Below are 27164 nucleotides of genomic sequence, written 5' to 3'. Positions count from 1 at the left end.
TTCCCTTTCGTGGCTGCCCCTTGGCGTGCATCCAAGGTGGCCATGGCTGTGGCCCACTCCTCCCAGTCGCCCAGTGCATCCCTTGCCAGCCCTTGCTAAAACTCTGCTGAGGCAGAGAAGTGGTAACCTACTATTTTGGGTTCCCACCCTTGGGAAAAAGCAATTTGGGGAAGGGAATTGCAAGCTTGCCTTTGTGGTTAAGCGTCCTACCCCAGGGCTGGGGCGGCAGGGCCAGTGGAGTCAGTCTCCCAGGCTGCTGCCTACCGCCTGCCAATGCCAGGCTCTGTCCTCGGGGTGACTGAGATTGCCATGGTCCTGGCTCTGTGCCTGCCCTTCTCAAACACCACCTCACTGAGACTTTAGGCACTGGTGTTGGCCCCATTTCACAGATGAGGGAATAGCTGGAAAGACTGCCTGCCATTCCACTACTCTGGTGCCAAGCTGGGGGGGGGGGGGGGGGCGTCTCTGAGCTGCCACTCTAGGGGCAGCCCAGGGCAGCCTACCTGAAGCAGTACTGGCATTTTCCACCGGTTCTGCAGTACCTGACTGTGCTTACAGGGCTCACTTAGGCTTCTGTCCTGGGGCATATAATTAGCTAGGCTCCAGGTCTAATAACAGTGTTCCTCCCTTCCTTCAAAGGGCCTGATGACAGGCCCCACCTCACTGCACATGGAAAGTCCTTCAGACAGTGTGTGGCCTGTAGATGTGTGATAAGACACACACACACACACCCTGCCAAGGGAGCCAGCCTCCAAGTGCCAGGGAGCAAGCAGAGGAGTGGTGGGCTCCAGGAAGAACCCTGACTGTCACACTTCCCCTTCCTCTGCCCTGCTGAGGCATGGGCTGCACCCAGCCTCTTCTCCAGATCACAGCCCTCCACAGATGGTAAAACAGCCCAGTATTACAATCTCCTACCACTCATGGACACTGAGTTTAGAACACGCGTGTTGAATTGGGATATCTGGCTCAGGCCCACCAATACCACAGTGTCTTCCAGCTCCATCCAGGATGTAGTTGGCCTTAGAGATGCCTAGAAAGGTCAAGGAAAAAGGTTCCGAAAGTTTCTAGTTTTCATGGCACCATTCTTAGCTGGATGGGTTGTGGGTCTGCCCATTTCCTCCCCCTGGTTGGACAGGCCTCTGGTGGACTCCTGGTACCCTGTTGTCTAAGTGTGTCTTGCCTTCTGCCCACCCCCAGGGAAGGAAGCCATGCTGAAGCACCGGGACTACGAGACAGCCACCCTCTCAGACATCAAAGCCCTCATCCGCAAGCACGAGGCCTTCGAGAGTGACCTGGCTGCACATCAGGACCGTGTGGAGCAGATCGCAGCTATTGCTCAAGAGCTCAAGTGAGTGCGGGCTCATGGGCCCATCACCTGCTTCCCCTCCAGCACACCTTGCCCAGAGAAGTGGTGGGCTGCAACCGAGGTTCCGCTGCCCCATGCCTGGAGCGGGGGCTCCCAGCCCTCTCCACCCTCGCCCCTCCTTCAGATGCCAGGGCCTTATGGGGTGATGCCTTTGCCCATCTCTCGTCTTAGGAGAAACTTAGTGGAACCTAGATGCTCTGACCCTTGTCTTGATTCTTCAGGCTCTAGAGGTCCCTGGGCTCCTCTTCCCTGCCTGCCACACCAAGGAGATCCCTGGCCTCTGATAGGGTGGGCAGCCCAGCCCCCCACCCCCATCCCTGCTCCCTCCCCAAGGGACTTGGCTGCGCTGAGTGCACAGAGAGCCCATTGTTCTGCACAACTCCTTCCCTCTCCTCCTCAGAATACACTATTGTAAGGCCTTCCAGGCAGCCGGGTTCTTTGCCCTCCCTTCCCTGCCCCAGTCAGATAAACTTGTGCACACAATTAGTACACTGAACCTCCAGAGCCAGTGAATGGGGGCCTTATTCCACCGGTGCAACAGCTAACAGCAGGGAGGACCCAGGGAGCAGGAGGCCCAGGCCATTACTTCGTGGAAAATCCATAGGCCCTGGAGGGGCAGTGGGGCTCCCAAAATAACTATCTGTTCAAAAATAGGATCCTTGGCTAGAACTGCCTTTCTACAGACACCCCTACCCTGCCACAGTCATCCCAGAGTTCTGCTTGTTCCTACATGGCTGGGGCCGATCATGATGCCCTATGGAGCTCCATGCCAGGGAGGGCCAGTTTTTACTCCCTGACTCATTCCCTCCACATTGCCCCGTTTGCTCACCCAGAGGCAGAGGTACCATGGGGCCTTCCTATACTGGAACACAGGGTCCCTGTTGGGGGCACCCCTTGGGGTCCTGCAGACTCTCTTGGGATAAAACCCCTGCATCTGGCACACCAGGCTGAAGAGCAAGACCACAGACAACAGATTTCCACAGGGATCATGTGGGGTGGGACGTGAGCAGGTTCCTTAGTTGACGGGTGAGCTGCTAAGAAACAGACTTAGAGTAAATCCTAGGCCAACCTACTTCTCCAGCACTGGGAATAGCCATGTGAAACCCATTACCCTGAGCCAGGGAAAGGCTGTCCCTGAAGCAGCTTTCTGGAAAGTAGCCCTGGAGGAGAGAAAGGGAAGGGCTGTTTAGGGTGCTGTTGGTTCCCCCAAAGATGAGTCAGAGGACCAGGAACCGGCCATAGTGAGCCCTGATGGACAGCCTGGCTGAGTGTTGATTAATGGTGGTGATGGAAACTCCAAGGGCACTCAGTGCTCTACCTGTACCAGTTTACTTTGTCCCCCAGCCTGGCTGACTGATAGCCTTAAATGTTGATGTCTTCTGACACCCGTGCTACAGGGGGAACTGAGGCACAGAGAGGCCAAGGGCCTTGCCCAAGGTCACACAGCCAGAAAGTGGTCAAGGCAAGAAGGGAGCCCAGGCCACCTGGCCCTTGAGCACAGCCTTGCCCCCACTCCCTCTCATGGCCTTGCCTGCTCCCCCCAGCCCCTGTATCTAGGCAGGTGGCACAACCATCCGGTCCCCATGTCCTGTTCCTTTCCAAAGTTGTTCCCTGCTCTCCACCCCTCACCATGCCACCAAGGTTTTGCCTGTACACACTGATTCCCTAGTGCCCTGCTACTAAGAGTATCGAAGTGTCTGGACCAGAGTAGATGGGAATCCTGGGGCTAATGGGGTGAAGTGGATGGCTGAGGGCCAGGAAGGACCATCAACCCAGGGTTTCCCAAACCTAAGCCATTTGATTAGTAATACCTATACCCTAATCAGCTCACTTTTTTCTTAATTATCACTTGCTTAAAATGGGCCTGGGGCATCTGGGGCAGGTGGGTCTGGGCACACCCTTTACTGGCCCCTGCGGGTCTCACCACACTCTCACCCACCTGCAGTGAGCTGGATTACTACGACTCCCACAACGTCAACACCCGGTGCCAGAAGATTTGCGACCAATGGGACGCCCTCGGCTCTCTGACCCACAGTCGCAGGGAAGCCTTAGAGGTGAGGGGGGACAGTGTTACCCTGGAGCCTGATTACCCCACTGGTCTCAATGCCCAGACCCTTGAGCTTCCCCTGACTCACCCAGAGGGGACATTCTCTGACCCCTCAGGGCCCCCATACCCCTCCTCACCATTCACCCCCCTTCTGCTTGCTGACTGACCTCCCTCTTCTGTCCCTGCCCCTCCCCACAACCAGAAAACAGAGAAGCAGCTGGAGACTATTGACCAGCTGCACCTGGAATACGCCAAGCGTGCAGCCCCCTTCAACAACTGGATGGAAAGTGCCATGGAGGACCTCCAGGACATGTTCATCGTCCACACCATTGAGGAGATCGAGGTCTGCCACTACCCATTCTTCTCCTGGAACCTCCAAGAGGCTGGGCAGCCCCTCACCCCTTCTTCTTTCCCAGGGTCTGATCTCAGCCCATGACCAGTTCAAGTCAACACTACCAGATGCTGACAGGGAGCGGGAGGCCATCCTGGCCATCCACAAGGAGGCCCAGAGGATCGCCGAGAGCAATCACATCAAACTGTCAGGCAGCAACCCCTACACCACTGTCACCCCCCAGATCATCAACTCGAAGTGGGAGAAGGTGGGCAGAGCTCTTCAGGGCCAGGGCAGGGGCAGGGCTGGCCAGGTGAGGGGGCCACCACCCTGACTGCTCCTGCTCCATGCCCTTCCCCAGGTGCAGCAGCTGGTGCCCAAGCGGGACCATGCCCTCCTGGAAGAGCAGAGCAAACAGCAGTCCAACGAGCACCTCCGCCGCCAGTTTGCCAGCCAGGCCAACATCGTGGGACCCTGGATCCAAACTAAGATGGAGGTGAGCAGCCATCGCCCTAACCCTGCTGAGCTCAAGGCAGAGTTGGAAAAGAGCCCCCGGTAGGCAGGAGGCCAGTGAACAGAAAAGGTTGCCTGCCCCTGGTGGGACATCTCCTGTGCTCCCAGGGCCAGTGGACGTGGAGGCCTAGTGGGTGTGGGTCCCAGCTTTCACCAGCTGGGGGTCCCTGACCTTTGTGGGATTAGGAGAGTAGAGTAGATCAACAATATGAATGGAAATGCAGTGCCACCCAGAGGTCTGCTTGGCTGAGGAGTCAGATAGAGGTAGGTTCGAGTCTTGCCTCTACCTTTGACATGATTGTGAGCTCAGGCACAATTTAACCTTGCTCCTCAGTTTTCTCTAAAATGGGGATGAAGAGTTATTTCATTCGCTGCACAAATGCTGCCATACACTGCTCAGTGCCGGCCCTACTGCAGGCACTGTGTTATAGCTGTGATCAAGGTGTTCCCAGCTTGGACCCTGGAGGCGTGCTTACAGTGACCCTCGTGGCCTAGCCACGGGAGGGTTGTAATGATGCCAGTTGCCACCTCTGGCCACCTCTTACTAAGTGCTCCCTACCTACCAGGCACACGCTGACTAGTGTGGCCTCAATGAAACTCACTACAGCCTGGGAGGGGTATAGGATGGTCAGCCCCAGTTCAGTGCCAGCTACACAGTGTGGCCACCAAGGGAGCCAAGGCATTGCAGGTGCCCGTGCTCAGGAGCCACAGGCTCTAAAGTCAGCTAGGCCTGGTTCAGATCCTGACTCTGCCTCACAGAGAAGTTGCTCTGTTTGGGCCTTAGTTTTCACATCTGTAGATAGGGCCTGTCATAGGGAGTCCAGGGTGCATTGAGGTTAGGCATGTGTAGCACTTAACACAGAAACTCTCAGTGCAGCTGATTTTACACTGGATGGGGGACTGGAAGGGACCATCATCAAGTCACAGGCCTTCCAGGTCTCTGGACCCTGGGCAAAAGCCCCAGGCTGGAGGCACCGTGGCAGGGAGGCAACCAGCGACAGAGATCTTCTCTGGGGGGCTAGTTGTGGCTGAGGGTCCACCAGCCCCACCCCCAGTGGCACCTGCCTTGTGTGCAGGAAATCGGGCGTATCTCCATTGAGATGAACGGGACCCTGGAGGACCAGCTGAGCCACCTGAAGCAGTATGAGCGCAGCATTGTGGACTACAAGCCGAACCTGGACCTGCTTGAGCAGCAGCACCAGCTCATCCAGGAGGCCCTCATCTTCGACAACAAGCACACCAACTACACCATGGAGGTATGCTGTACCGTCAGGTGCCCCACACCCTGCTTTCCCTGTCCCCAGCACGGGAGAGCCTTGTGCAGTCCAGTAGGAAAGGCGTCTGCTGCTTCCTCTGTCTCCTCTTTTACTCTGAAAAGACTAGATCAAAATATTTACACATTTTAAAAAATCACTGTTTCTCTAACATTGTGCTCCCATCACCATGACGACACATCTCAGGACAAGCTGAGAGAGCTGGGAGGGCAGCACCTACCCCTCTGTAACCCCAGCACTGGGTCCTCGCTTGAGGACACAGATCCACCCAGTGTGTGCCAGTCTGTGCCAGTCCGCAGCCAGGTTACACTGTCAGGGCTGGTTGTCATCACATTGGTAGCTTGAAATCATCCATGATGACAGCATTTACAGCATGCACGTGACAGATGCCACAAAATGGGGGATATTTCTCCCCAGAAAGCCAGTTACATATTGCCCACCATACTTCTGTAAAGTTTTCACATGGACCCTGCCCCTGTATTGGGCCCTGGCCCTTTGCTACATCTGTCACCAGATATATACTAAGGTGACATGAACTTTGCTGGTGGGCAGAGGCAGCAGGTAGGTGCCATGCCTCTGCCCCTGTGTGCAGATGAGGTGCACAAGAGAGTGTGGGCCTGCACTGGCATTTGGGAGAGTTAGAGTGAGCCTCACTCTATGCCACACACACCCCATGTTGGGAGGACCCAGTTCTGAGCCCCCCTCAGCTGCAGCTATGGTGGTCCTAGTACTCCCACCAGCCAGGCCTGCAGTCATGCCCTCCCTACTCCTCCAGCACATCCGAGTGGGCTGGGAGCAGCTGCTCACCACTATCGCCCGCACCATCAATGAGGTTGAGAACCAGATCCTCACCCGAGATGCCAAGGGCATCAGCCAGGAGCAGATGCAGGAGTTCCGGGCATCCTTCAACCACTTTGACAAGGTAAGCAACTCCTTCTGCCCCTTGGCATCTTCCCTCCCTGCTGTCACCATTGTCACTGTCCCATCTTGCCCCCTTCATCTTTGCATCTGTCAGTTCATTCACATCATAGTTGTTCCATACCAGCCACTGCTCACAGGGCTTGACAGGGCCTCAGCAACGGAAGGTGGTGCCCACACACATCACCTCAACCACATCATGAGCACTTCCCTTGGGAATAGAAGGGGGTCCTGAGCCCTGCTTCAGGCTGTGCTTCCTTGCCAACCTGCCCACGAGACCCTGGGACAAAGTTCCAGCACACCCAAGAGTTGAGAACTGGCCATGAATCTAGTTCACACATACACACAGATTTTGTCTGGCAGCCCCTTTGGAAGGGCCTGAGTGCCAGAGTTTGCCCCAGTCCCCACTCATTGCTGGGCCTGATGTGTCATCGCCCGTCTTCCACCTGTGGGTAGGAGTGTGCAACCTCCGCCCTGCACCGTCAAGCAGGGACCCTGATGTCTCACACAGGATGGGGTGCAATCCCTTTTCTGCCACCCCAGACCCTGGAGGCAAGGTGTGCTCTCCCCTCCCTCTGAGTCCTGGTACTCGATTCTCAATTCTTTACCACTCAACTCCCCACCCTGCTCTGGCCCCAAGGACGTGGGAGGAGCCTCTGACTGCCCTCCAGGCCACTCACACCCCTCCATCTGCCCCAGCGTCCTTGTCCACATCACCTCTAATTCTGTGTTTCCCTCCTCCATGTGTTCTCCTCCCCCTGCCCTCTGCATGTAACCCTGGCCCCTCTCCCCACCTCTGTGCGGCCTGGTTTCCACACCACCCCTTGCACACCTGCCTTCGGACACCGGCAGGACCACGGCGGGGCGCTGGGGCCAGAGGAATTCAAGGCCTGCCTCATCAGCCTGGGCTACGACGTGGAGAATGACCGGCAGGTACGCGCACCCTGGGCCCCAGCGGACCATGGCATTAACTGCTCTTCTTTCTCTCTCCTTCTGTCTCCCCGCCCTTGCCATTTCACTCCTCTCCATTGTGTTTGCCATCTTACCGGCTCTCTTGCCTCCTTCCTACCTGTGTCCTTCTGGAACCTCTTCCCTTTACCTGGTCTCTTGGGGCCGCCTCGGTCTCCCCTGCTCCTGCCACTGTCCTGTTTCCTTGCTGTGCACATGGGGCTGCCCCTCTTGCCTACTGTGGGCCTGGCCTCTTCTGCTGTCCCTGCGTCCTCGAGCAGAAACAGACAGGCAGCATGGACTCCGATGACTTCAGGGCTCTGCTTATCTCCACAGGATACAGCCTGGTATGCAGCCTCTGCCTCCCTCGCTGCTGTGCCACTCCTCCTCCTCCCCCTCCTCCCTCCCCCTTCTTCCCCCCTCCTACACCTCCTCTCCCTCCCCCCTCTTCCTCCTTTTCGTGCCACCCCCATCCAGTTTCAAGGTCCTCGGGGACACCCCTCCACCAGATCAGTGCAGCCTCCCTTCCCTCCTCCTCCTGCTGTACCTGCTGGGCTGGGGTCCCTCCGATGACTCCCTGAGCCCCCCACCCCCTTTCTCAGAAGTCTGCAGAGAGCAACTCAGGCCTCCGCTCTCTCCCCTTTTCTTTCTGTTTTCTCTCTTTCTCCCGCCCCTCCTCCAGAGCTAACTTGTGAGCCTAGGGCTGAGGAGCAGCAGACCTGTTTGATCTACACCCCACTCCCCACTTCCCAAAAATGTGGGAGGGGAAGAGGAGAAGGCACTGGTCCCTTGGAGGCAGGCTGACAACCTGGCGTGTGCCCTGGGGTCGGGCCCTGCCCTCCTAGCTGGGTTCTGCTGCTCCAGCCCCGCCATCCTGCCCTACTCTAATGTTGCCTGTCCCCTGCCCCACTCCTGCCTAACAGGGCGATGCTGAGTTCAACCGCATCATGAGTGTGGTTGACCCCAACCACAGCGGCCTTGTGACTTTCCAAGCCTTCATCGACTTCATGTCCAGGGAGACCACCGACACAGACACAGCTGACCAGGTGATCGCCTCCTTCAAGGTCCTGGCTGGGGACAAGGTAAGCCAGACTCCTCTGAGCACCTGGGGCCAACAGGAAGAGGCTCTGCAGGCAGGACTGGGCATGAGGGGCTGGGGGCCACTGTGGGTGCAGGTGGCCCAAAGTCCCGCCCTGCTGTCCCCAGAACTTCATCACAGCTGAGGAACTTCGGAGAGAGCTGCCCCCTGACCAGGCCGAGTACTGCATTGCCCGCATGGCACCATACCAGGGCCCTGATGCGATGCCTGGTGCCCTTGACTACAAGTCCTTCTCTACAGCCCTGTATGGCGAGAGTGACCTGTGAGGCCCCCATGGAGAGCCCTGACCAAACACCCCCTCCTCACAGCCTCCAGGAGGGGCTGGGGGAGCCCCTTTCCCTACTGTGGGGCCTCCCTGGTCCTGCTCCTCTGACTCTGTATCTATGCAAAGCACTCTGTCAGTCCTTTCTGGGGGGTGGGGGGGTGGGCAGGGAGGGGCTGGGGCAGGCTCTCTCCTCTCTCTTTGTCAGTTGGCCAGGAGGTTCTCTTCCCCCTCCCCCTGGATAGGGGTATGGGAGACTTTTTGGGGTCAGCACTTCTGGTCTGGTAAATATATATGATGTGTTGGTTGTTGTTTTTGTTTTTTTTAACTATGTGGAGGGGACAGGGGATCCCCACAGCAAAACAGGTCCCCTCCAGGCCCAAGGAATGCCCTCCACAACCTGCCCCTTCCTTCCTTTGCTCCCGAGGTCCCTTCAAGGCCTCCCACATCCAGGCCAAAGCCCTATGTGCCTTGTCCAGGAACTGCTCACGCCTGTGATGAGCCCAGCAGAGGGCACCACAGCCCAATAGGAAAGAGGACCCCACCCTGCCCCCTTCACCCCTCCTCCCCTCCTTTGCGATTGCCAGGAAATGAGGGGTACAACTCAGTGCCCCCCCTTTCCGCAACAGAGGAGTGGGATTGGGCAGCCCAGCCTTTTACCCCTGACCCCAACCAGCTCCCACCTTGCTTTGTCTGGACTTGCGTCTCGATTTTCTAAGGACCAAAACCAAAAAAAAAAAAAAAAAAAAAAAAAATCACAAAAAAAAAGCTATAAAAAAATTAAAACTTTGAGAGAATTACTATTTACTTTATTAACTTACGGATTTATTATATAAATATATATTCACCTAGCAACATATCTTTGCCGCCTCTTGCTCTCATAATGAAGACATAGCTGATTTGCTCCCCTCCCTCAGCCCCTTATTGATTTTTCTGTTGTCTGTCATCAGGCATGGGTCTCTGGGGACCCTCCTGAGGTGGAGGGTGGGCTGCTGGCCTGGCTGCCTGTTAGTTGATGGTTTTGTTCCTTTCTCCCACTCCCCTTTTGTTTTATTCTGATTTTTTTCTTGGTTTCTGGATAAACCACCCTTCTGGGGACAGGATAATAAAACATGTAATATTTTTAAGAAGGCGTCTACTGTATCTTCTCTTTTTCTAGCTCTCTTCTCCACTTTTCAGCAGGGCAGTGATGCAGTACCTCTCCTCAGAGCGAGGCGGGATCTGGGGGTGCCACAATCCCTGTTCCCCATGAGTGTGTAAAATAAGAGTGCTGCTGGGGGCCCAGTCAAGGCCAGGCACTGTTCTGAGCACCCAGCACTGACTCATGTAGCCTGCCCAAGAAGAGCGCTGCCGATCTCCCTGTTTATAGGCGAGGAGAGCAGAGCACAAAAGGGCAGTGACCTGCCCAGTGTCACCCAGCTGGTGAGTGGTAGGGCCAGAAATCAACTCCAGGCAGGCCGGCTCCCAAGGCCATGCTCTGAACCGTTGCCTGATGTCAGAGCATCATCCCCCATAATGCCAGGCAGGGAGGTGGAGGGGCCGGGGGAGGCTGGTTTGGCTCAGGACCCCCTTGCTGTGGCATAAACCCTGGTCCAAGCTGACAGAAAGGCAGGGCTCCCAGCAGCTCTCCCACCTCCAGCTACAGGTGCTCCTGTGCCGAGATTCTAGGAGAAGTTGGCCACCTCCATCCACTGGGTGAGAGAAGGCAGTGGGCTTGAGGCAGGGGTCTCCTGGGACGCCTGCCTTAGCCGCCCTGTGCTGCCCCCTCTCTCCAGCCTGCACTCACCTGTCTGCGGGTCAGGCAGATGACACCCTCGCCCCCGTCCAGGTACTGGCTGCAGTGGCCTGTGCAGAGAGGGGTGGGTGAGTGCCCACCATCCCAGTCCCCCTGCCCTGGGAGAAAACCTCCCTGTGCCCCGCCCGTGCCAGGGGTGGCACTCACGGAAGATGCAGGTTAGCTGGGCCACACAGGACACAAAGCGTTCAAAGTCCACACGCAGACGGCTGTCCCGGTAACGACTAGTAAGTGCCTGGGTCAGCTGGTTGTTGAGGTGGAAGCCTAGGGAGAGGCTGCCTCTGAGCCTGGCCTGCCATGAAGCCTCCCTAAGCATGGCACCATGGGGGCCTGTTCCCACCTCTCAAATCCCAGCTCTGCCTCTACCCAACTGGGTCACTATGGGTCTCAGTTTCCTCATCTGTCAAATGGTAACTATGACAGCCCCGACTCCATGAAGTGTGAAGATGTTCTGTGTAGAGAGCTTAGGACAGTGTCTGGCACATACCAATTGTGCCAGTGTTTCTACTACTATAAATGGCAGCATTTCTGCTAGTGGGCCCTGGGATATTTTTCTGTGTAGAAAAACATTCTATCAGTTCCATATGGAGCCAGTTTCTTTATACTCCATATTGGGATTTCTAAAGTTTAGGAAACATCTCTGATGAGGAATCTAAACAGGCTTCTCAAAGCTGCAAACACTGGTTCTCCCAGGTCACAGATAACGCTTCAGGACTCAAGGTTGCAGGGTGACTGCTCCTCCGTGTCCCCAGGTCTAAATAAATAGTTCGAGGATAATTTCACTGGCTTTTGCTGCCTCCTAAAGCCCACCCCCCACACACTCTGTGTGTTCATTTAACAAATACTCATCAAGTGCCATCACGTTGTGCCTTGTTCTGGGTGCCCTGGAAAGTCGGGGGTGGGCAGGGCTGCCCCTCATCCTGATGGTGTGACCGCTGGCCTGTGTCTGCCCTCAGGGTGGAGCTTCTGTGCCCAGAGTAATGGGAAACCCCAGGCAGAGGAGGTGGAAGGGGCAAGAGCCCTTCAGTTGCCCCCTCTAGATGGAATTCCTGCTGTCCTTTCATGGAAATTCAGCTTCCTCTGACCACTCTCGTGGGCTCTGTCCTGTGGTGCCTCATGTGGGGTCCTGCCCAGGGTCCCCTGGTACTTGTGAAGTCCCTCACCTACTTTACCCAAGGCTCACTGCTAATGACCATGACCTCTTGGTTACCCCTCCCCAGGGCCCCATTGTCCTGAGCACATGGTGGCCCTCACAGACCGAACCTTGCCTCCCACTCTCCTCCCCTCCTCCACTTGGACCTTGGGCTTCTTGCCTCCTCTGTACATGCTGTCCCCTCTGCCCAGAACACCTCTTCCCCTCTTGGCCTGAGGCATTCCTCCTCATCTCACACTTCTTCAGGAAGCCCCTCAGATACTCCCAGCACACAGCATCGTGCATCTCCTCTGGGTCTCCCCCATCCCCACCCTGACCACTCTGGGCTTTCCCTGGACTGGAAGCCATGGGGGTCAGGAAAGGGTTTCTGGTCACCAACATAAGCTGGCCCAGGGCCTCAAGCAGAGCAGGTGTTCAGGGACTATTCATGGAGCAAAGACTATGACTGAATCGGATCAGGTTTTCTGCCAATGCCCCCATCCTGAGACTGCCCACCTGTTCCTGGGTCTCAGAGTTTGCTTCCTGCTGGTCCCCTCTCTGGCATTCCCTCCTCCAGACACTGCTGTCGCTCCTGACCCTAGACCTACCTCTCCCTCTTCCCTCTTATACATAATTTAAAATTTTTAAAGAGCCAAAGTCCTCACGATGCCTCATGGGGCTCTCCTGTCTCCCCTGCACCACCACCAATCTTTCCTTTGACCTCCCCTGCCCCACTTGGCTTCAGCCACACTGGCTGCTTGTCATCTCCACACCAGCCTCTTTGGGGTACAGGCCCACACCTCAGGGCTTTTCCACTAGTTGTTTTCTGCCTAGAACAATTGCCCAAGTGTCCCCAAGGCACACTCCTTTGGGTCTGCTGAAACCTCAGCAAAGCCTCCTCTGCCCGCCCTGCCTCACCCCTCCCACCTCCTGCACCCTGAGCTGCTTTCTTCTTTGGCCCCAGCACTTCCCACCATCTGACCTAGGTGCTCTGTTGGCTGTACCACAGAGCGCCAGCCCCTCCAGAGTATGTCATCAGTTTTCTTCTGCCTAGTGCACCAGGCACGTACCAGGCGCTCGGTGATACTAACAAACAGTACAAACTTACACCTTTCCCTCATCCTCTCTCGCCCCTGCTGTCTGTCTGGGACTCCATTTCTCACTGTCCCTTCTCTCTGATTCCATTCCTCCCCCTCTGTCTTGGGCTCCTTTCTTTCCTTGCCTGTCCCTGGATCTTTGACCTCCCCGTGTCTTACCCTTCACTTCGCTGTGCAGTAGGTGCGGATCTGGGAGTTCCTGTTTGATTTCCCTCCCCAGCCCCCTCCACACAAGGGAGAAGGTCGCACTCTCGCAGCCACCCTGTGTTGGAGCCACTTTACAGAGGGAAGTAGAGGCTCAAGGAGGTGGGCACATGTGCCCAGGGCAGGGCCCCAAAGAGTAAGTCCAGTTAGGATTCCGACCCAAGCTCGGGAATACAGGACATTCTGCCTCCATGCCCTGGGGACCAGGGCCTCTCAGACACCAGTGCCTGGGCCATCCCCTTCTCACAGGGTCCTTTCCCCACACGCACAGGATTATCCCTCTTGGCTTCTCAGGGTCACACAGTCCCTGCCAAGAGCTGACAACAAGCTAAGATGTCAGTTTTGTGGATGTTGGCAGCTGAGTGGGCTGCCGGGCCTCTAAGGATAAGGGGCAGGAGGGGGAGCGGATCCTGTCCCCACGACTCACCCCAGGGCCTCTGTCCATACCTGCAGCATTCAGCGCCAGCCTCAGCTCGTGGGAGTTCATGGTCCCAGACACGTCCTGGTCAAACTTGTCGAATATGGCCTGGGTGGGATGGGGAACAATAGGTCAGGCCCACCCTCCAGGCCCCTGAGCTCCCTGAAGAGGGCTGGAAGGGAGTCTCGGAGGCCAGACAGCCTGGGTTCCCACCCCAGCTCCCTTCCTTCCTGGCTTCGTGCCCTGGGGAAGCAGCTTCACCCCTTTGGGCCCCTGTTTCCCAGTATGTAAAATGGGATCAACAGTAAGAGCAATGCCCGGCTGGTGTGGCTCACTGGTTCAGCATCGACCTAGGATCTAGGAGATCACCGAGACCGAAGTTTGATTCCCAGTCAGGGCACATGCCCGGGTTGCAAGCTCGATCCCCAGTAGGGGGCGTGCAGGAGGCAGCCAATCAATGACTCTCTCATGATTAATGTTTCTCTCCCTTCCTCTCTCTGAAATCAATAAAGATATATTTTTTAAAAAACAGTAAGAACAGTAACAAGGTTGTTGAGGACATGCTAAGACTACCCACAAGGGGCCTAGTGAGGGCTCAGTAAATGGTGGCTTATCACCATTATTAGTATACACAGGCCTTAGACCATTTGCTTCTCTTGTGGTTTTGGCGGGTAGGGTTGGGGGGGATCTCCACCTCCCATTGCTAGACAAGCAAAGTTGCCTCCAAGGGGAGGTTACTGGCCTGAGATCACACAGCCAGAAAGGGGCTAAGCTGAGAGCTGAAATGCCAACCCGGGACCAGAGCCAGTGCTTGTTCTTGATGCCTGAGCTGGTCATTGCCCCGAGAGGGACCACAGAGGGTGATGGGGCAGGGACATCCCAGCCAGATCTCTCCAAGCTGGCATGGTATGGGCCAGTCCCCCTACTCTGCCAGCCCACAGAGCATCTGTGTCCCTGTTAGTAAAGTGTGTCTCCTTCCCAGAGATGGCACCACCCAAGGCCCCACTTTACCTGCCACTCCCGGAGGTGGCCCCAGAGCTGCTGGAAGTGGTGAAAGGCCAGGCGTCGCCCATGCTGGAGATGGCACATCTGGTTAAAGTCAGTCCCCAGAAGGGGAGCAGAGGCCCCCAACATCCCCATCATCCCTACCCAGGCACGGCTCCCATCATATACCCCAAAACACTGCAGCAGTTGCTCACAGGTCCTGAGTCCAATCTCTCTGAGGGTCCAGGTGTGGGTTCTGGCTACAGAAAACAAAAACCCTGAACTCCTATGGGCCAGCCATCATTGTGAGTGATAGGGATTACTGCACCCCCATTTTACAGAAACAGGCACACAGAGTCAAAGGATTTCTGGTAACTAACCGAGCTGGGATTTTTTAAGGGGGTTCTGAGTGCTAGTAGCAGCCACACTCCCTGCCTCTCCCTTAAAGGAAAAGGGCTTATGAGTGGCTGTTGCCTTGCCACAGGACCCATGTATGAGGAAACGCCATCAGGCTGAGCCCAGGGTTCCTGAGGCCTGACTCCCAGCAGCAGCATAGATTCACACACATAGGGGGCCCCGTGAGGATTGCTCCCCGTGAGGACCACTCTGATCCCCAGCTCACCAGGCTCCAGGGCGATGCTTAATAAGGTCTGGAGCTGAGTGGCACTGAGTTCTTCCTCCTGGTCAAGGAGAGAGCCAGTTATGAGGCCATTCACTCAGGAAGCCATTCAACAAGGCGCTGGGGACAGAGCAGATGGCCCAGGCCTGCCCTCTCCAGAGCTCACAGTCCAGGGAGGGTGGTCAGGGCTGCAATGGGGAAGCCCTGGGCTGTGGGATCCCATAGAGGGCATGTGACTGACCAGCCTGGGGAGGGTCAGGAGAGCTTTAAGCCAAGGGCAGGAAAGAGGAGGGAGTAGCCTGGGCAGGGGTGGGTGAAGGGAGAGAGCTCTCAGACGGAGCAAAGGCCCTGAGGCAGGGGAGAGCTGTGAGCATTTTGAGAGGTCATGCAATTTAAGAACAGAGGGGGGAAATTAGGCATTCAGGGTAAGGGAAGGGGTGGGACCCCTTAGCCCTGTCCCCACCTCCTCACCTCTCCTGCCAGCTCCTGAAACAGCTGCTCCAACCCCAGCTCTAGGGGAATGTTGGGGGCCTGCGGGGTGGGGAGAGTTTAGTTGTAGCCAAGAGGGTCCCCACCCCCACCCCGTCGTGCCCCCTCCTGGGGCAGCCCCTCACCGCCAGAGCGTGCAGATCGGCGCTGATCACGTCATCGATCTCCCTGCAAATTACAGACCGGAAGTGGGGGAGGGGCTGCTCACCCCGCTCCTGGGGACTGGGGCGAACGGGGTCTCAGCTGAGGGATGGGTGGGGTCTAGGCAGGATCCTGGGGCCCTGTACTGATCCACTGGGGCCACGGATTCCGGAGATGAGTCAGGGGTTCCCCCTCCCCCAGGCTAGCAGGGCCAGAGATCCCGAGGGCGGATCGGGGGCCTGGGCTCACACGGCGGCGTGGCGGCGCTCGGAGAAGATGCGCAGTGTGAAGTCGGCCTCCTCGCCCTCGCGGGCGGGGCTGGGCACCACCAGGTAGTGGCCGGGGCTCAGGCGGCAGCGGCGGCTCACGTCGCGACGGGCGCTTAAGGGCGAGCGGTCGGCGCGCAGCAGGCCCCGCAGGAGCGCGCGACTCTGCGAGGAGTCCCACAGGCCCAGCAGCTGGGGGGCCGGGAGGGCGTGACCAGGACGGGCCAAGCCCCCGCCGGGCCCTCCCGAACGCCCCGAGAAAACCCGCTCGTGCACCCGTCACGCCAAGCGCCCAGGCCACCCTGGTCCCACTGCAGGTTGTCTGAGGCTTTAGGGCTAGTTTGGGGATAGAGTTTGGGATCTGGGGTCCCATCGGAAACCCACCTCCTCTGGGATCTGTAAGAAGAGCAAGGGGAGTCAGGCTGCGGGTGGGGGGGACCCTCAAAATTCCCTCCCTGCCTCCTCCATACCCCTCCCTCTCTTTTCTTCCCATTCCACTCTCATTAAGCCCCTGGCCCTCAGTCCCTGTCCAAGGCCCTCTCTGACCCCTCCTGGATCCCTCCCTCTTATCTGCCTTCTCTGCTCCTTGCCCCTCCCTGATCCTCAGCCCCCGCACCCCTTTCTCTGACTCCCTCCTGACCCTTCTGACCCCCACCCTCTCTCTGCCCTCCTAGCCCCTCAGTCTCTCCCTGACTCCCCTCTGATTCTCTGATTGCCTTAGCATGCGCTAGAGCCCAATCTCTCTCTCTGCCCCTGCCCTTAGCCTCCCCGGCCCCTCTTGGCCTTCTCCGATCCTCCCTTGGCCCCCTGCCCCTCCATGTCTCCCTGCTCCCTGCCACCTCTCTGCAGCCCAGGGGTCCCACCTGGAACACGTGGAAGCACACAGTGAGGTACGTGAGGCCCTGGGCCCTGAGGCTCCGCCGGTTGCGCTGGATGAGTGACAGGAGGACAGTGCACTTGGGGACTCGGCGCCCTCGGGCAGGGCGTCGAGCCCCTGCAGCCCTGCAGCCCCCCCAGGGCCAGTCTTCATCTTCATCCTCCTCGTCGGGCTCCAGCAGCGTCAGCCGGAACTGGGGGTTGGTCCAGAAGGTTTCTAGAAGCGGAGAAAGAAATGGGGTTACCGGCCTGCTACAGCCCCCGTGATTGCCTCTCAGGGTCCCCTCCAGACCTCACCGGCAGCAGGCTGGCTCCCGCCGGAGTTGAAGCCTCGCACCCAGCGGCCTTGGAAGATATGGGTGTGCCAGCCCCCTCCGGCCGGGCTGGGGCCCAGCACCTCGGGGCTCAGTGAGCAGATCTGGACTGTGGTGAAGTGTCGGAGGAAGTCCTGCAGCTCCATCCTGGACAGTGGACCGCAGTCAGACCCGGCCCAGCCCCCAATCACAAGGACGCCAAATTCCTCAACTATTGTCAAGTTCCCTTCTGTCCACCAAATAATATGTTTCCAGAATGACCCCCAAATCCCTGAGCCCTCCAGGTCCCCCAGGTTTCTCTACATCCTCAGGAATGCCCCACAAATAGCCAATATCCTCAAACTCCCCTCAAACATTGTCAATTACCAACAAATGTCCTTCAGCCCTTCAATATTGCCAAATCTCAAGAAATGCCTCGTGTCACCAAGCCCCTCAATTGCCCTAAATATTATCCATCCCCCTTCAACCTCCCAGAGATTACTATGTTCCCAGTCCCCCTAAAATTACTACTAATTCTTCCTCAACTCCCTCAGATAGAAGCCCACCACAAATTAGTGCTCATGTGGACAGTTTCTCCCCATTAGGACCCATCCCCATGAACTTCTGCCTTTTCCCTTCAAGCAGGACTTGCCCCTTCCCTGAGCCCCAGCAGGTGGCACCCCTCCCTGGGGCAGGGTGGGGGCCTCTCCTACTCACCAAAACTCACCGTCCTCCTTCCTCACCAGCAGGGCATCTCGCCACTCAGTGGGGAGCGCGTCCCAGCGCGGGCAACTGGGGAGACCGGGGTGTGAAGGCTGGGCAGGTGGGACGAAGCCCCTCCCCCCCCCAGATCCATCCCACCTGTCGCTCCAGGCCCCGGTCCACTCCACGCGGCCCCATGGGTTCCGCAGCCGCAGCAGCTGCACCTTGGTGAAGCCCAGTGACACCTGAGGGTAGCGTCATCAGTGGGAGTTAGGGCCTGGACACCCCCTGCCAGTCCACCCAGGGGGTTGCTCACCTTGTGCGTCCCCGTGACTGAATAGGCATGTCCCTTCACCAGCCCATCTTCTGTACGGTACTCGCCCCGATCACTCTGGGCAGAGGACAGGATGGTGAGGCCACGTTGAGGGACAGGACCCCTCCCTCTGATCTGTGCCTTCTCTGCTCCTTGTTCCCTCTGGAGGTCCCATGTGACTGGGGTCTGCTGGCTGGGACTTGGAGTTGCAGGCAGGGGGAGGGGTTTGGGTGGCTGCTCCTCTCAATCCCACAACCTCCTGCCACCAAAGCAAAGTCAACCAGGGCACCCAACTGAATGACACAGGGCTCCGAGAGGGGATGGGAGTTGGTGAATGAAGGCGAGAGAGGAAACAGAGAGAGGGAGATGGAGACAAGAGACAGAAATAGATGGAAAGAGGAGAGGAACAGAGACCTAGAGACAAAGATACAGAACAGGCAGGGGCAGGAGGCCAAGAAACACAAAAGACAAAGTGAGTGAATGAATGAGTGAGTGCGTGCGTGCGTGCGTGCGTGCAGGGTTAAGTACATGGATGAGTGAATGTTAGACTGACTCAGTGAGTGAGTGACTGTGTAATTGGGTCACAGATGAACATAGGACCCAAGCTGAGCCCATTAAAATCAATCCTGGGCTTTTTCCTGGCATTCTCAGAAAGAGGTACTTTTCTTTTTACCCCTGGGGTGGTGGGAGTAACTGTGGGGGCCTCTTTTGTGCCCATGAAGGGAAAGCCTGCCTGAGAGTGAAGCTAACCTGGAACCAGGAGTAGAAAAACATTCACAAGGTCTGCTAAACACCTTGATCCAGCTGTGCCTGAAGCTCATTAGTTATGAGAGCAAATAAATATCCTTTTAACTTGCTCGTGTTTGATTTGTGAGAAAGACTAAGCCAACAGTAAAAGGCAGGAGGACACAGGATGCTTCCTCCTCCCTGTACACTGGTCCTGGGGGGTTCTCCATGGGAATCCGACTCTCTCACCAGGGCAGTGGCACCCACGAGGGACTCCTTGGCCAGGGCGTGGCGCAGGGCGGAGAAGAGGCCTGGGACGTCTTGCCTCAGGTAGAGCACCTCCCCCACACCGCCTGTGAAGTCCACGAAAGCCTCATTCATGTGGCCACCTCGCATCGCCTCATAGGAACCGTGGAGCCTGTGGGAGCAGGTCTGAGATAGGGGTGTCCGTGGCATGTACAAGCATTTCAGGATCTGGGGACCTCTGTCCCAGGGTGTGCGGTCCCGGGGGCTATTCCTGAAATTTGCAGACTCTTGAGGTGGGGGACTGTGGCACACTCTGGAAGCCTTTGGTTCCTGGGCCACCAGGACTTCGTGATTTGGGGGTCTCCAGAGAGCTCTGTCAGAATTCTGGGCACCCTGAGGGCTGTGTCTGGAACTTGGAGTCTCTGGGAGGTCGAGGTCCTCATGGGGCTTGTCGAGGATTTCAGATCCACAGGATGGGGAAAAGCAAAGATTTGAGGGTGCCAGGTCTTACACCCAATATTTTGGGGAGTGCTTTGGGTTTCTCAGTGGATCAGGAGAGATTGTCTGAGAGTACAGGTCCCCCAAGGGGATAAGTCTTAGACTTGGTGACTCCAGGACCTGATAAGAGACTTCAGGCTCTTTAAGAATTCTGGTGCTTGCTGGGTCTCTAAGAATGTTTTGTGTGACCTGTTGGTGGAGGAAGGTGTTTACAATTTGGAGGGCCTCAGGGGATGGTAGACATTAGGGTACCAGGGGCTGTGACTTGGTTTGGGATCCTTAGCTAGGTGTCTAGAAGATCCCAGAAGTTGAGGGGATCCAGGGGGTCCCATGTGGTTGGGCTCTGCTGGCTGGGACTTGGGGTTGAAGCTGGGGCGAGGGGTTGGGGTCCTTACTTAGCATAGGCCTTTTCCAGAAGGGGGGCCCAGAACTCGTTCCGTTGCTCTGAGCGCACAAACATCAGCTTCCCCTCACGCACAGGCAGCTTGTCATCCACCACGACGTCCACCCAGCAGCCAAACTGCCAGAGCTGGTGGGGAAAGGGCAGGCCCCCGCTCAGCTTCCAACCTCCAACCCCTCCTGGGCCCAACCTCTGACCCCTGACCTTGCTGTACCTGTGCAAAATTCCAGCCCCAAGGGAACAATGGCAACTATGAAATCCATGTCCCCTGGGGGAAACTGAGGCATAGACAGAGAAAACGAGCTTTACCTGGAAGTGGAAGATGCCTGCATAGCCATCTCGGAAACCCTGTCCAGGGGGCACCACTCTGCACAGGAGTCGGGGGTGCAGAGTGAGGGAGGCAGCAGCAGCAAGAAACCAACAGTTACCTTGGAGGAAAGAAGGCTAAGGCCCAGGGAGAGGAGAGACTGAGGGGGAGGTGGGGGGGGGGGGGGAGATCGAGGGCAGAGGTGTCAGGGTCCCAACTGTAACTTGCAGGATTTGGGGACTCTGGTTGGGTTCAGTGGTCTCACCCAGACTCCCCTGACACACATCTGTCCGGCTCATGTCCTCACAGATGAACTGGGGCTCAGCACAAAACTCCTGGGGGTGATGGAGATTCCAAGCCTCAGCCAGGAAAGGGAGAAAAGGAGCAACTGGGACATTAGTTGCCTGAGTCCCCTCCAACCCTCACTGCTCCAGAGTAATGAACACCTCCAACCCCACTGGAGGATTGTAAAGCCTCCTGGCAGGCGTAGGCTTCCCTCGACTTTCCGGGACCCAGGGTGGCTGAGCCTGCTCTGGGCTGGTCCCACAGTCCAGGCCCCCTGCCCTCCTCCCTCAGACCCAGGAGTCCAGGCCCCCAGCCCACCTCCCTCAGACCCAGGAGTCCAGGACCCCAGTCCTTCCTGCCTCAGACCCAGACCCAGGAGTCCAGGCACCCAGCCCCTCCTCCCTCAGACCAGACCCAGGAGTCCAGGCCCCCAGCCCCTCCTCCCTCAGACCCAGGAGCCCAGGCCCCCAGCCCCTCCTCCCTCAGACCCAGGAGCCCAGGCCCCCAGCCCCTCCTCCCTCAGACCCAGACCCAGGAGTCCAGGCCCCAGCCCCTCCTCCCTCAGACCCAGGAGTCCAGGCCCCAGCCCCTCCTCCCTCAGACCCAGAGCCAAACCCCGAGCCACACTTTACATGGGGCCTCATCCATTTTACTCCTTTGGCCTTCTCTGAGTCCGGCCCCAGCTGGTCATAGCCGAGAGCATCTGGGCCAGCAGGGAAGTAGGGATCTCGGAACAGGATCCCCTCATCCAGGCAGGCTGCTTGGATTGCCTCATAGCTCTGGCCTCTAAAAGGCTTCGGGTCCCGGGCTCCAGGTCCTTCCTCCTCATCCACCAGCTGGATGGTGACCTTCCCGCTGCCACACGCCATCTGGATACTCCAGGCTCACAGGCTCGCCCCAGGCCCTTTAACCTCCTGAGTCACGGGGGGTGGGGCCTCCCTCCCTCTGAGCCCGGATGGGGGTCTTTAGGCAGCGAGAAGCCTTCCCTCATTAATACTAATTGATGGTTTGGGGTGCAGGGGAGCATGGACGCCTCTTCAGTGGTTTCCTCCCCGGGGCGTGGGGCCTTCAGTTGTGGCCAGGATAGCAGCTTAATGGGCTTGGCCAGCAGCAAGAGAGGAGGGCAGAGCTGAGGGAGGACCCGCTGCCACTGTGGGGGTTCCTAGAAGGAGGTCAGTGTGAGGGGTATGTTTCTGCAAGCGTGTCCCAGCGTGTCTCCCTCTGTGGGGCTGGGGCAGCATGTCTACTGCTGTACCCATTGCCTCCCTCTCGCCACCTGACATTTTCTCTGCCTGCCTTTGTATCTCCACCTCAGCTTCATTCTCTGTCCACCACCCTCATCGCCTGTCTCCCTCTGGTTTTGTCTTTGTCCGTATTTCCCTTGTCCCTCGCCCTCTTTGTCTCTTTCTCAGTGTGCCTGCCTCGCTGCCTGTCCCTCTCAGCCCTTCTCTCTACCCTATAACTCCTCAGTGAGCCGCAGCGAGGCCAGAGCCATCAGGACGCCCAGCTCCCTCCTCCCCGACAAAGCAGGTCTCAGCTTGGCTGCCTCAGGCAGGGCTGCTCTGGGCTGGGAGCCCGGCCCCCCGGTGACCATGACACCCTGCATTGCCTGCAATGACTCAGGGCCTGGTGGAGCAGTGTTTCTGCAAAAGGATGCTGGGGCCATTGGAGGAAATGGGCGAACTAGGCTCTGAGAGGCCAGAAATTCACCAGTTTTTGTCCCAGCAGACCTTCCACCCTCAGTGCAGGTCTCCTGCCCTGGCAGAACCTTGTCACCTCTGTGGCACCCAGATGTCCCTCAGCTTTCTGGCATCTTTCCCTCTAAGTGGACCAATAGATACTATTTGAGCCCCTCAGCTATATGGCCACCAAAAGAGGGTTATAAAACAGGTTTTCTTCCTGCAGAATTGTCAAGACCACCCCCACCTGCGTGAGGCAGGTGACAGTGGTTAGGAGCCAGAGAGCCTGCATTTGAATCCCTACTCTACAACTTGGATAAGTTGCTTAACATTTCTGTGCCTCAGTTTCCTCATCTCTATAATGGGGGTAATAATAGGGCCTACCTCAGATGATTGTTGTGTGAGAAGCAAATGAGTTAATATATGGGACACGTTCCGAGCAGTAAGTGCTCAATAAACATCAGATGTGATGACTACATACTGAGGATCCATCTGTGGGCACCTATCACCTCTAGCCCCTGCTTCTTTTTTCTTTTTCTTTTTTAATCTTCACCCAAGGATATTTCCATTGCTTTCAGAGAGAGTGGAAGGGGGAGAGAGAGAGAGACAGAAACATTGATGTGAGAGAGACAAATGAATTGGTTGCCTCCCGCTCGAGCACCGACCGGGGCCGGGGATCGAGCCTGCAATGGAGGTACATGCCCTTGGCCGGAATCGAACCCGGAACCCTTCAGTCCACAGAACCACACTCTAACCACTAAGCCACACCAGCTAGGGCTCTAGCCCGTTTCTGCCACTTCCAGAGTCACTTCCTCCATCCCGCTATCTGTTCACCGTCCCACCCTAGGAGGTCACAGCCCTCTCCCGTTTTATTTGCCCCAAAGTACCACTAACAGTAGGAGGAAGCTTTTAGTAAACCTGACTGACATCTTGCAGTAACCAGGAAACAGCTACTTGTGAAAACTACCTGTTAGATCACCAGACTTTTGTCGGTGGCCTTCTCGAGCCTTCCTGCCCCCACCCCGCCTCCATCTGCAGGCCCCTCCTGGCCTCTGCTCCTCTGAGCTGCCTGTTGGCTGCCGAGTTACAGGGCTCTGGTCACATCTCACAAACAAATGTTCTCTTGGCCCTCACTCCGCATTAGCACCCCTTACATCCAGGTGTAACAACGGAAAATTATTACCCACCCACTATTCTTTTGACATTGTTTCTGTAAATGCTGACTTTAATGTGTGTAGCTTGTAGATAAACAGGATGTTTAAGAATCCTAGAACCACCTGGCCCGGGGAGGCTCAGCAGTTGAGCATCGACTAAGATTCAGGAGATCAGGGTTCGACTGCCAGTAGGGGGCGTGCAGGAGGCAGCCGATTAATGAGGACCCTCTCATCATTGATGTTTCTCTCTCTCTCTCTTCCTTCTTCTATCTGAAATCAATAAAGATATATATATATTTAAAAAAGAATCCTAGGGGGAGGAGAAACAAGATGGCGGTATAGGTAACAGCTGCGCCCGCCGCCTCCCGCAACCACATCAAAATTACAACTAAAATCCAGAACCACCATCACTCAGAGCCTCCTGAAATCTGGCTGCACAGAAGCCCCACAACCAGGGAGCTGAAGAAGCATCGAGAGCAGTAGGAGGGGCGCAGACTCGGGCGGATTGGGGCTGAATTGCGGAGACGCGGCCGCGGGCCCACACCTGGTGCCGTGGTTGAAACCCGGAAGGGAATCTCGGCGGCGGAGGTTTCCCGGAGGAGCGAGGGGTCCCAGCCCCACAGCAGGCCCTCAGCCCAGGGCTCCAGGGCCGGGAAGAGACGTCCCCACAACTTCGGGCCGTGAAACTAGTGGGGACTGTCCCTGAGGGTCGCGAGGCTGCGGGAGCCCCAGCAGCTCCTCTTAAAGGCCTGAGCACAGACTCACTCCGACGCGGTCCCTCTGAGCCCAGCGCCGGGCAGCAGCCTGAAAGGCCCTGGGACACTCGGGGAGGAACTAACCTGCCTGGAATCGGGGCGAGAGGTGGAGGGCGGCTTCCTCCCAGGCAGAGGGGCTGGCGGAGGCCATGGCTCCTGTGGCGAGTCCTCCCCGAACACAGCTGGCAGGCAGGCGCCATCTTTGAATCGCCAGCACCTGACTCTCACCTTTGGCCCCGTCCCATGATTCCCGGAGGCCCCGCCCCTCCCCACCTGCAGCTCATCCAGGCCATTTCCAGGGGCTTTTCTGTGCAAGTGGCCTCTCGGGCCTCATGCTTAGGACTTTCCTAAAATCTCTCAAACAAGCAGCAGCGTGCCCCATACAGCTTGATAAGTGGCCCCAGGCCTGGCACTAGCGGCAGCTGCATTGGCTCATAGCTTGGCCTCTCCTGGACACCGCCAAGCCCAGCACAAGTAGCAGCCAACTACGGTTTGCTGTGTAGCTCATGCTGGGTGGCCCTGAGCAAGGCACTGGCACAGGCTGACTTTGCTCCTCCCGGGAGCCCCAGAGACAGTGCACCTGGTGGTCAGACTCGACCATGCTGCATTACAACCCTACCACATCCACGAGTGACACTCAAGGGGCGCACTTGGTGAACACCAAAGCTCCACTGAAGTAAATCCTGCTCCATAGGGGTGTCTCCAGCACAGCAGCTCTTTGGCTGTAGTTGCAGCTGGTCCTCACAGCTCATTGGCCTGGGAGTCAAAACCTCCTAGTGATGCCAACAGCAACCAAGGCTCAACTACAACAGGACAGTGCACACAGCCCACACAGGGGAGCACCTAGAAGGCCAAGCTCAGGTGACTGGGGAGGCTGAGCCACTGAACCCTACAGGACACCTACTACACAAAGCCACTCTACAAATTCCAGAAGACATAGCAACTCTACCTAATACATAGAAACAAACACCTGGAAGCAGCCAAAATGTGGAGGCAAAGAAACATGCCACAAAGGAAAGAACAGAAGACATCTCTAGAAGAGGAACTAAATGAAATAGATCCAAGCAAGCTAACAGAGTTCAAAATAATGGTTATAAGGATGTTTAAGCAGACTGTTAGGGAAATAACTGAGAAAATCGATAACATAATAAAGTACCAATTTGAAATGAAGGCTACAGGAACTGAAATGAAGAATAATTTACATGGAACCAACAGTAGAGTAGAGGTTGCTGAGAATCAAATCAGCAATTTGGAACATGAGGAAACAAAAAACACCCAACCAGAAGAGCAAAAAGAAAAAAGAACCCAGAAATATGAAAATAGTATAAGGAGCCTCTAGGACAACTTCAAGAGGCCCAAGATTCCCAGAAGGGGAAGAAAGAGACCAAGGAATTGAAAACCTATTTGAAAAAATAATGACAGAAAACTTCCCCTACCTGGGAAAAGAAATCGAGTTACAAGTCCAGGAAGCACAGAGGGTCCCAAAGAAGAGGAACCCAAAGAGGCCCACAGCAAGACACATCATAATTAAAATGCCAAAGGTTAAAGACAAAGGGAGAATCTTAAAAGCAGCAAGAGAAAAGCAATTAGTTACCTACAAGAGAGCAACCATACGACTGTCAGCTGATTTCTCAACAGAAACTTTGCAGGCCAGAAGGGAGTGGAAAGAAATATTCAAAGTGATAAAAAGCATGGAACTACAACCAAGATTGCTTTACCCAGCAAAGCTATCATTTAGAATTGAAGGTCAGATAAAGAGCTTCTCAGACAAGGAAAAGCTAAAGGAGTTCATCATCACCAGACCAGCACTACAGGAAAAGTTGAAGGGTCTTCTTTAAGAAGAAGCTAATGAACTAAAGAATCTGATGAACTAAATAGATCCAGAGACATTGATGCATGCAACAGACGATCATATTTCAGAGGAAAGAGGGAAGGGGGGTGGAGGGTGGGAGGAGATTAACCAAAGAAGTTATATGCATAACCCATGGACACAGTTAATAACGGGGTGAAGGCCTGGGAAGGGGGTGGGAGAGAAGTGGAAGGGATCAATTGGGGGAAAAAATGGGATACCTGTAATACTCTCAACAATATAGATAAATTTAAAAATTAAAAATAAATAAATAAATAAATAAAATAAATAAATAAATAAATAAATAAAGAATCCTAGGACTGGTCCTGGTTTGGGGGATTCTGAAATCTCAAACTAATAGAACTTTCTTCTTTTCTAATAGGTGTAGTGCTTCCTTAATTTCAACTCATTAAAAAAAATGCTTTTAGTTTAGGGCAAGGGAAGGAAGGTTGGCATGGAATATTTTGATCAAAAAAGATGGCAATCACCCTAGCCAGTTTGGCTCAGGTGCCAAACTGGCCTGGGGGCTGAAAGCTCTGGGGTTCGATTCTGGCAAAGGGCATGTATCTCAGTTGCAGGTTTCATCTGGGCATGGGTGGGAGGCAACCAGTCGATGTGTCTCTCTCACATCTATGTTTCTCTCTCTGTCTCTCCCTTCCTCTCTCTATGAAAAGCAATGGAAAAAGTATCCTTGGGTGAAGATTAAAAAAACACAAAAAATGGAAGTTAACAGATGGGTCACTACCTAATCACTATCTGAAATTTGGACTGTATGGATGCTGTCTGTACAAATTGCTTTCAGTGTTTAAAAACTACATGACACAGACAAATAAAATAAAAATTAATTCGTTTAACTGTGAGCCTTGAGTACCAGTAAATGCCACTTTCTCAGGTCTCCCACTGAACGAGGGGGACCCCACATTCCAACTGCCCACCCTGAAATATATTCAGAAGGGAGGGGCGATAGAGGTGGAGGTTCGAAAAGTGCAGAAAAAGTTCAGGTCCTGAAAGGGCTCGAACCGCTCCCGGGCGTGGGGGTCCCCTAGGATTTTGCCTTGCTCCGCAGGCAAAACAAAGGTAAAACCCAAGGCCCCCGCACCGACGGCTAGGACTGCAACATCCGCTTTGGCCACGAGGGGATGACAAGTCACCAGCTTCGAAAGGGCCGGGGCGCAGAG

At 56.0% G+C, this 27164-nt stretch overlaps 2 protein-coding genes across 8 annotated transcripts in view; one reads left to right on the top strand and one right to left on the bottom strand.

Moving 5' to 3' along the window:
- The window catches only part of ACTN4 (actinin alpha 4), a 68218-nt gene extending 58330 nt beyond the window's left edge, over positions 1 to 9888 (top strand). For 2 of the 7 annotated variants that reach the window (XM_081120078.1, XM_081120080.1), the window contains exons 12-22: positions 1198 to 1348; positions 3312 to 3420; positions 3616 to 3756; positions 3830 to 4012; positions 4106 to 4240; positions 5334 to 5513; positions 6307 to 6453; positions 7302 to 7382; positions 7679 to 7744; positions 8321 to 8479; positions 8604 to 9888. In XM_081120078.1, the coding sequence (XP_080976204.1) occupies positions 1198 to 1348; positions 3312 to 3420; positions 3616 to 3756; positions 3830 to 4012; positions 4106 to 4240; positions 5334 to 5513; positions 6307 to 6453; positions 7302 to 7382; positions 7679 to 7744; positions 8321 to 8479; positions 8604 to 8762 (1511 nt within the window). In that variant the 3' untranslated portion in view covers positions 8763 to 9888. Of the gene's footprint in view, positions 1 to 1197; positions 1349 to 3311; positions 3421 to 3615; positions 3757 to 3829; positions 4013 to 4105; positions 4241 to 5333; positions 5514 to 6306; positions 6454 to 7301; positions 7745 to 8320; positions 8480 to 8603 lie in introns of all 7 variants that reach the window. The other 5 variants (XR_013997615.1, XR_013997616.1, XM_081120077.1 and 2 more) reach the window with 3 other exon arrangements.
- CAPN12 (calpain 12) lies at positions 9068 to 21418 on the bottom strand (the record flags this gene model as incomplete). The annotated part of the gene is made up of 21 exons (XM_081119058.1): positions 9068 to 10449; positions 10545 to 10603; positions 10701 to 10817; positions 13434 to 13512; positions 14416 to 14478; positions 14578 to 14648; positions 15011 to 15068; positions 15479 to 15538; positions 15622 to 15664; positions 15887 to 16095; positions 16288 to 16299; positions 16767 to 16996; positions 17077 to 17240; positions 17790 to 17864; positions 17934 to 18019; positions 18091 to 18165; positions 19063 to 19231; positions 19953 to 20086; positions 20267 to 20385; positions 20530 to 20599; positions 21182 to 21418. The coding sequence occupies 21 exons, from the start codon at positions 21416 to 21418 to the stop codon at positions 10423 to 10425; spliced, it is 2157 nt and encodes a 718-aa protein (XP_080975184.1). The 3' UTR covers positions 9068 to 10422.
- Positions 21419 to 27164: the final 5746 nt, after the last annotated feature.

This window comes from Miniopterus schreibersii (genome assembly GCF_964146895.1).
Source record: "Miniopterus schreibersii genome assembly, chromosome: 18".
NCBI lineage: Eukaryota > Metazoa > Chordata > Mammalia > Chiroptera > Miniopteridae > Miniopterus > Miniopterus schreibersii.
Note: the sequence above shows the minus strand (reverse complement) of the source record. Positions and strands in the feature narration are given on the sequence as shown.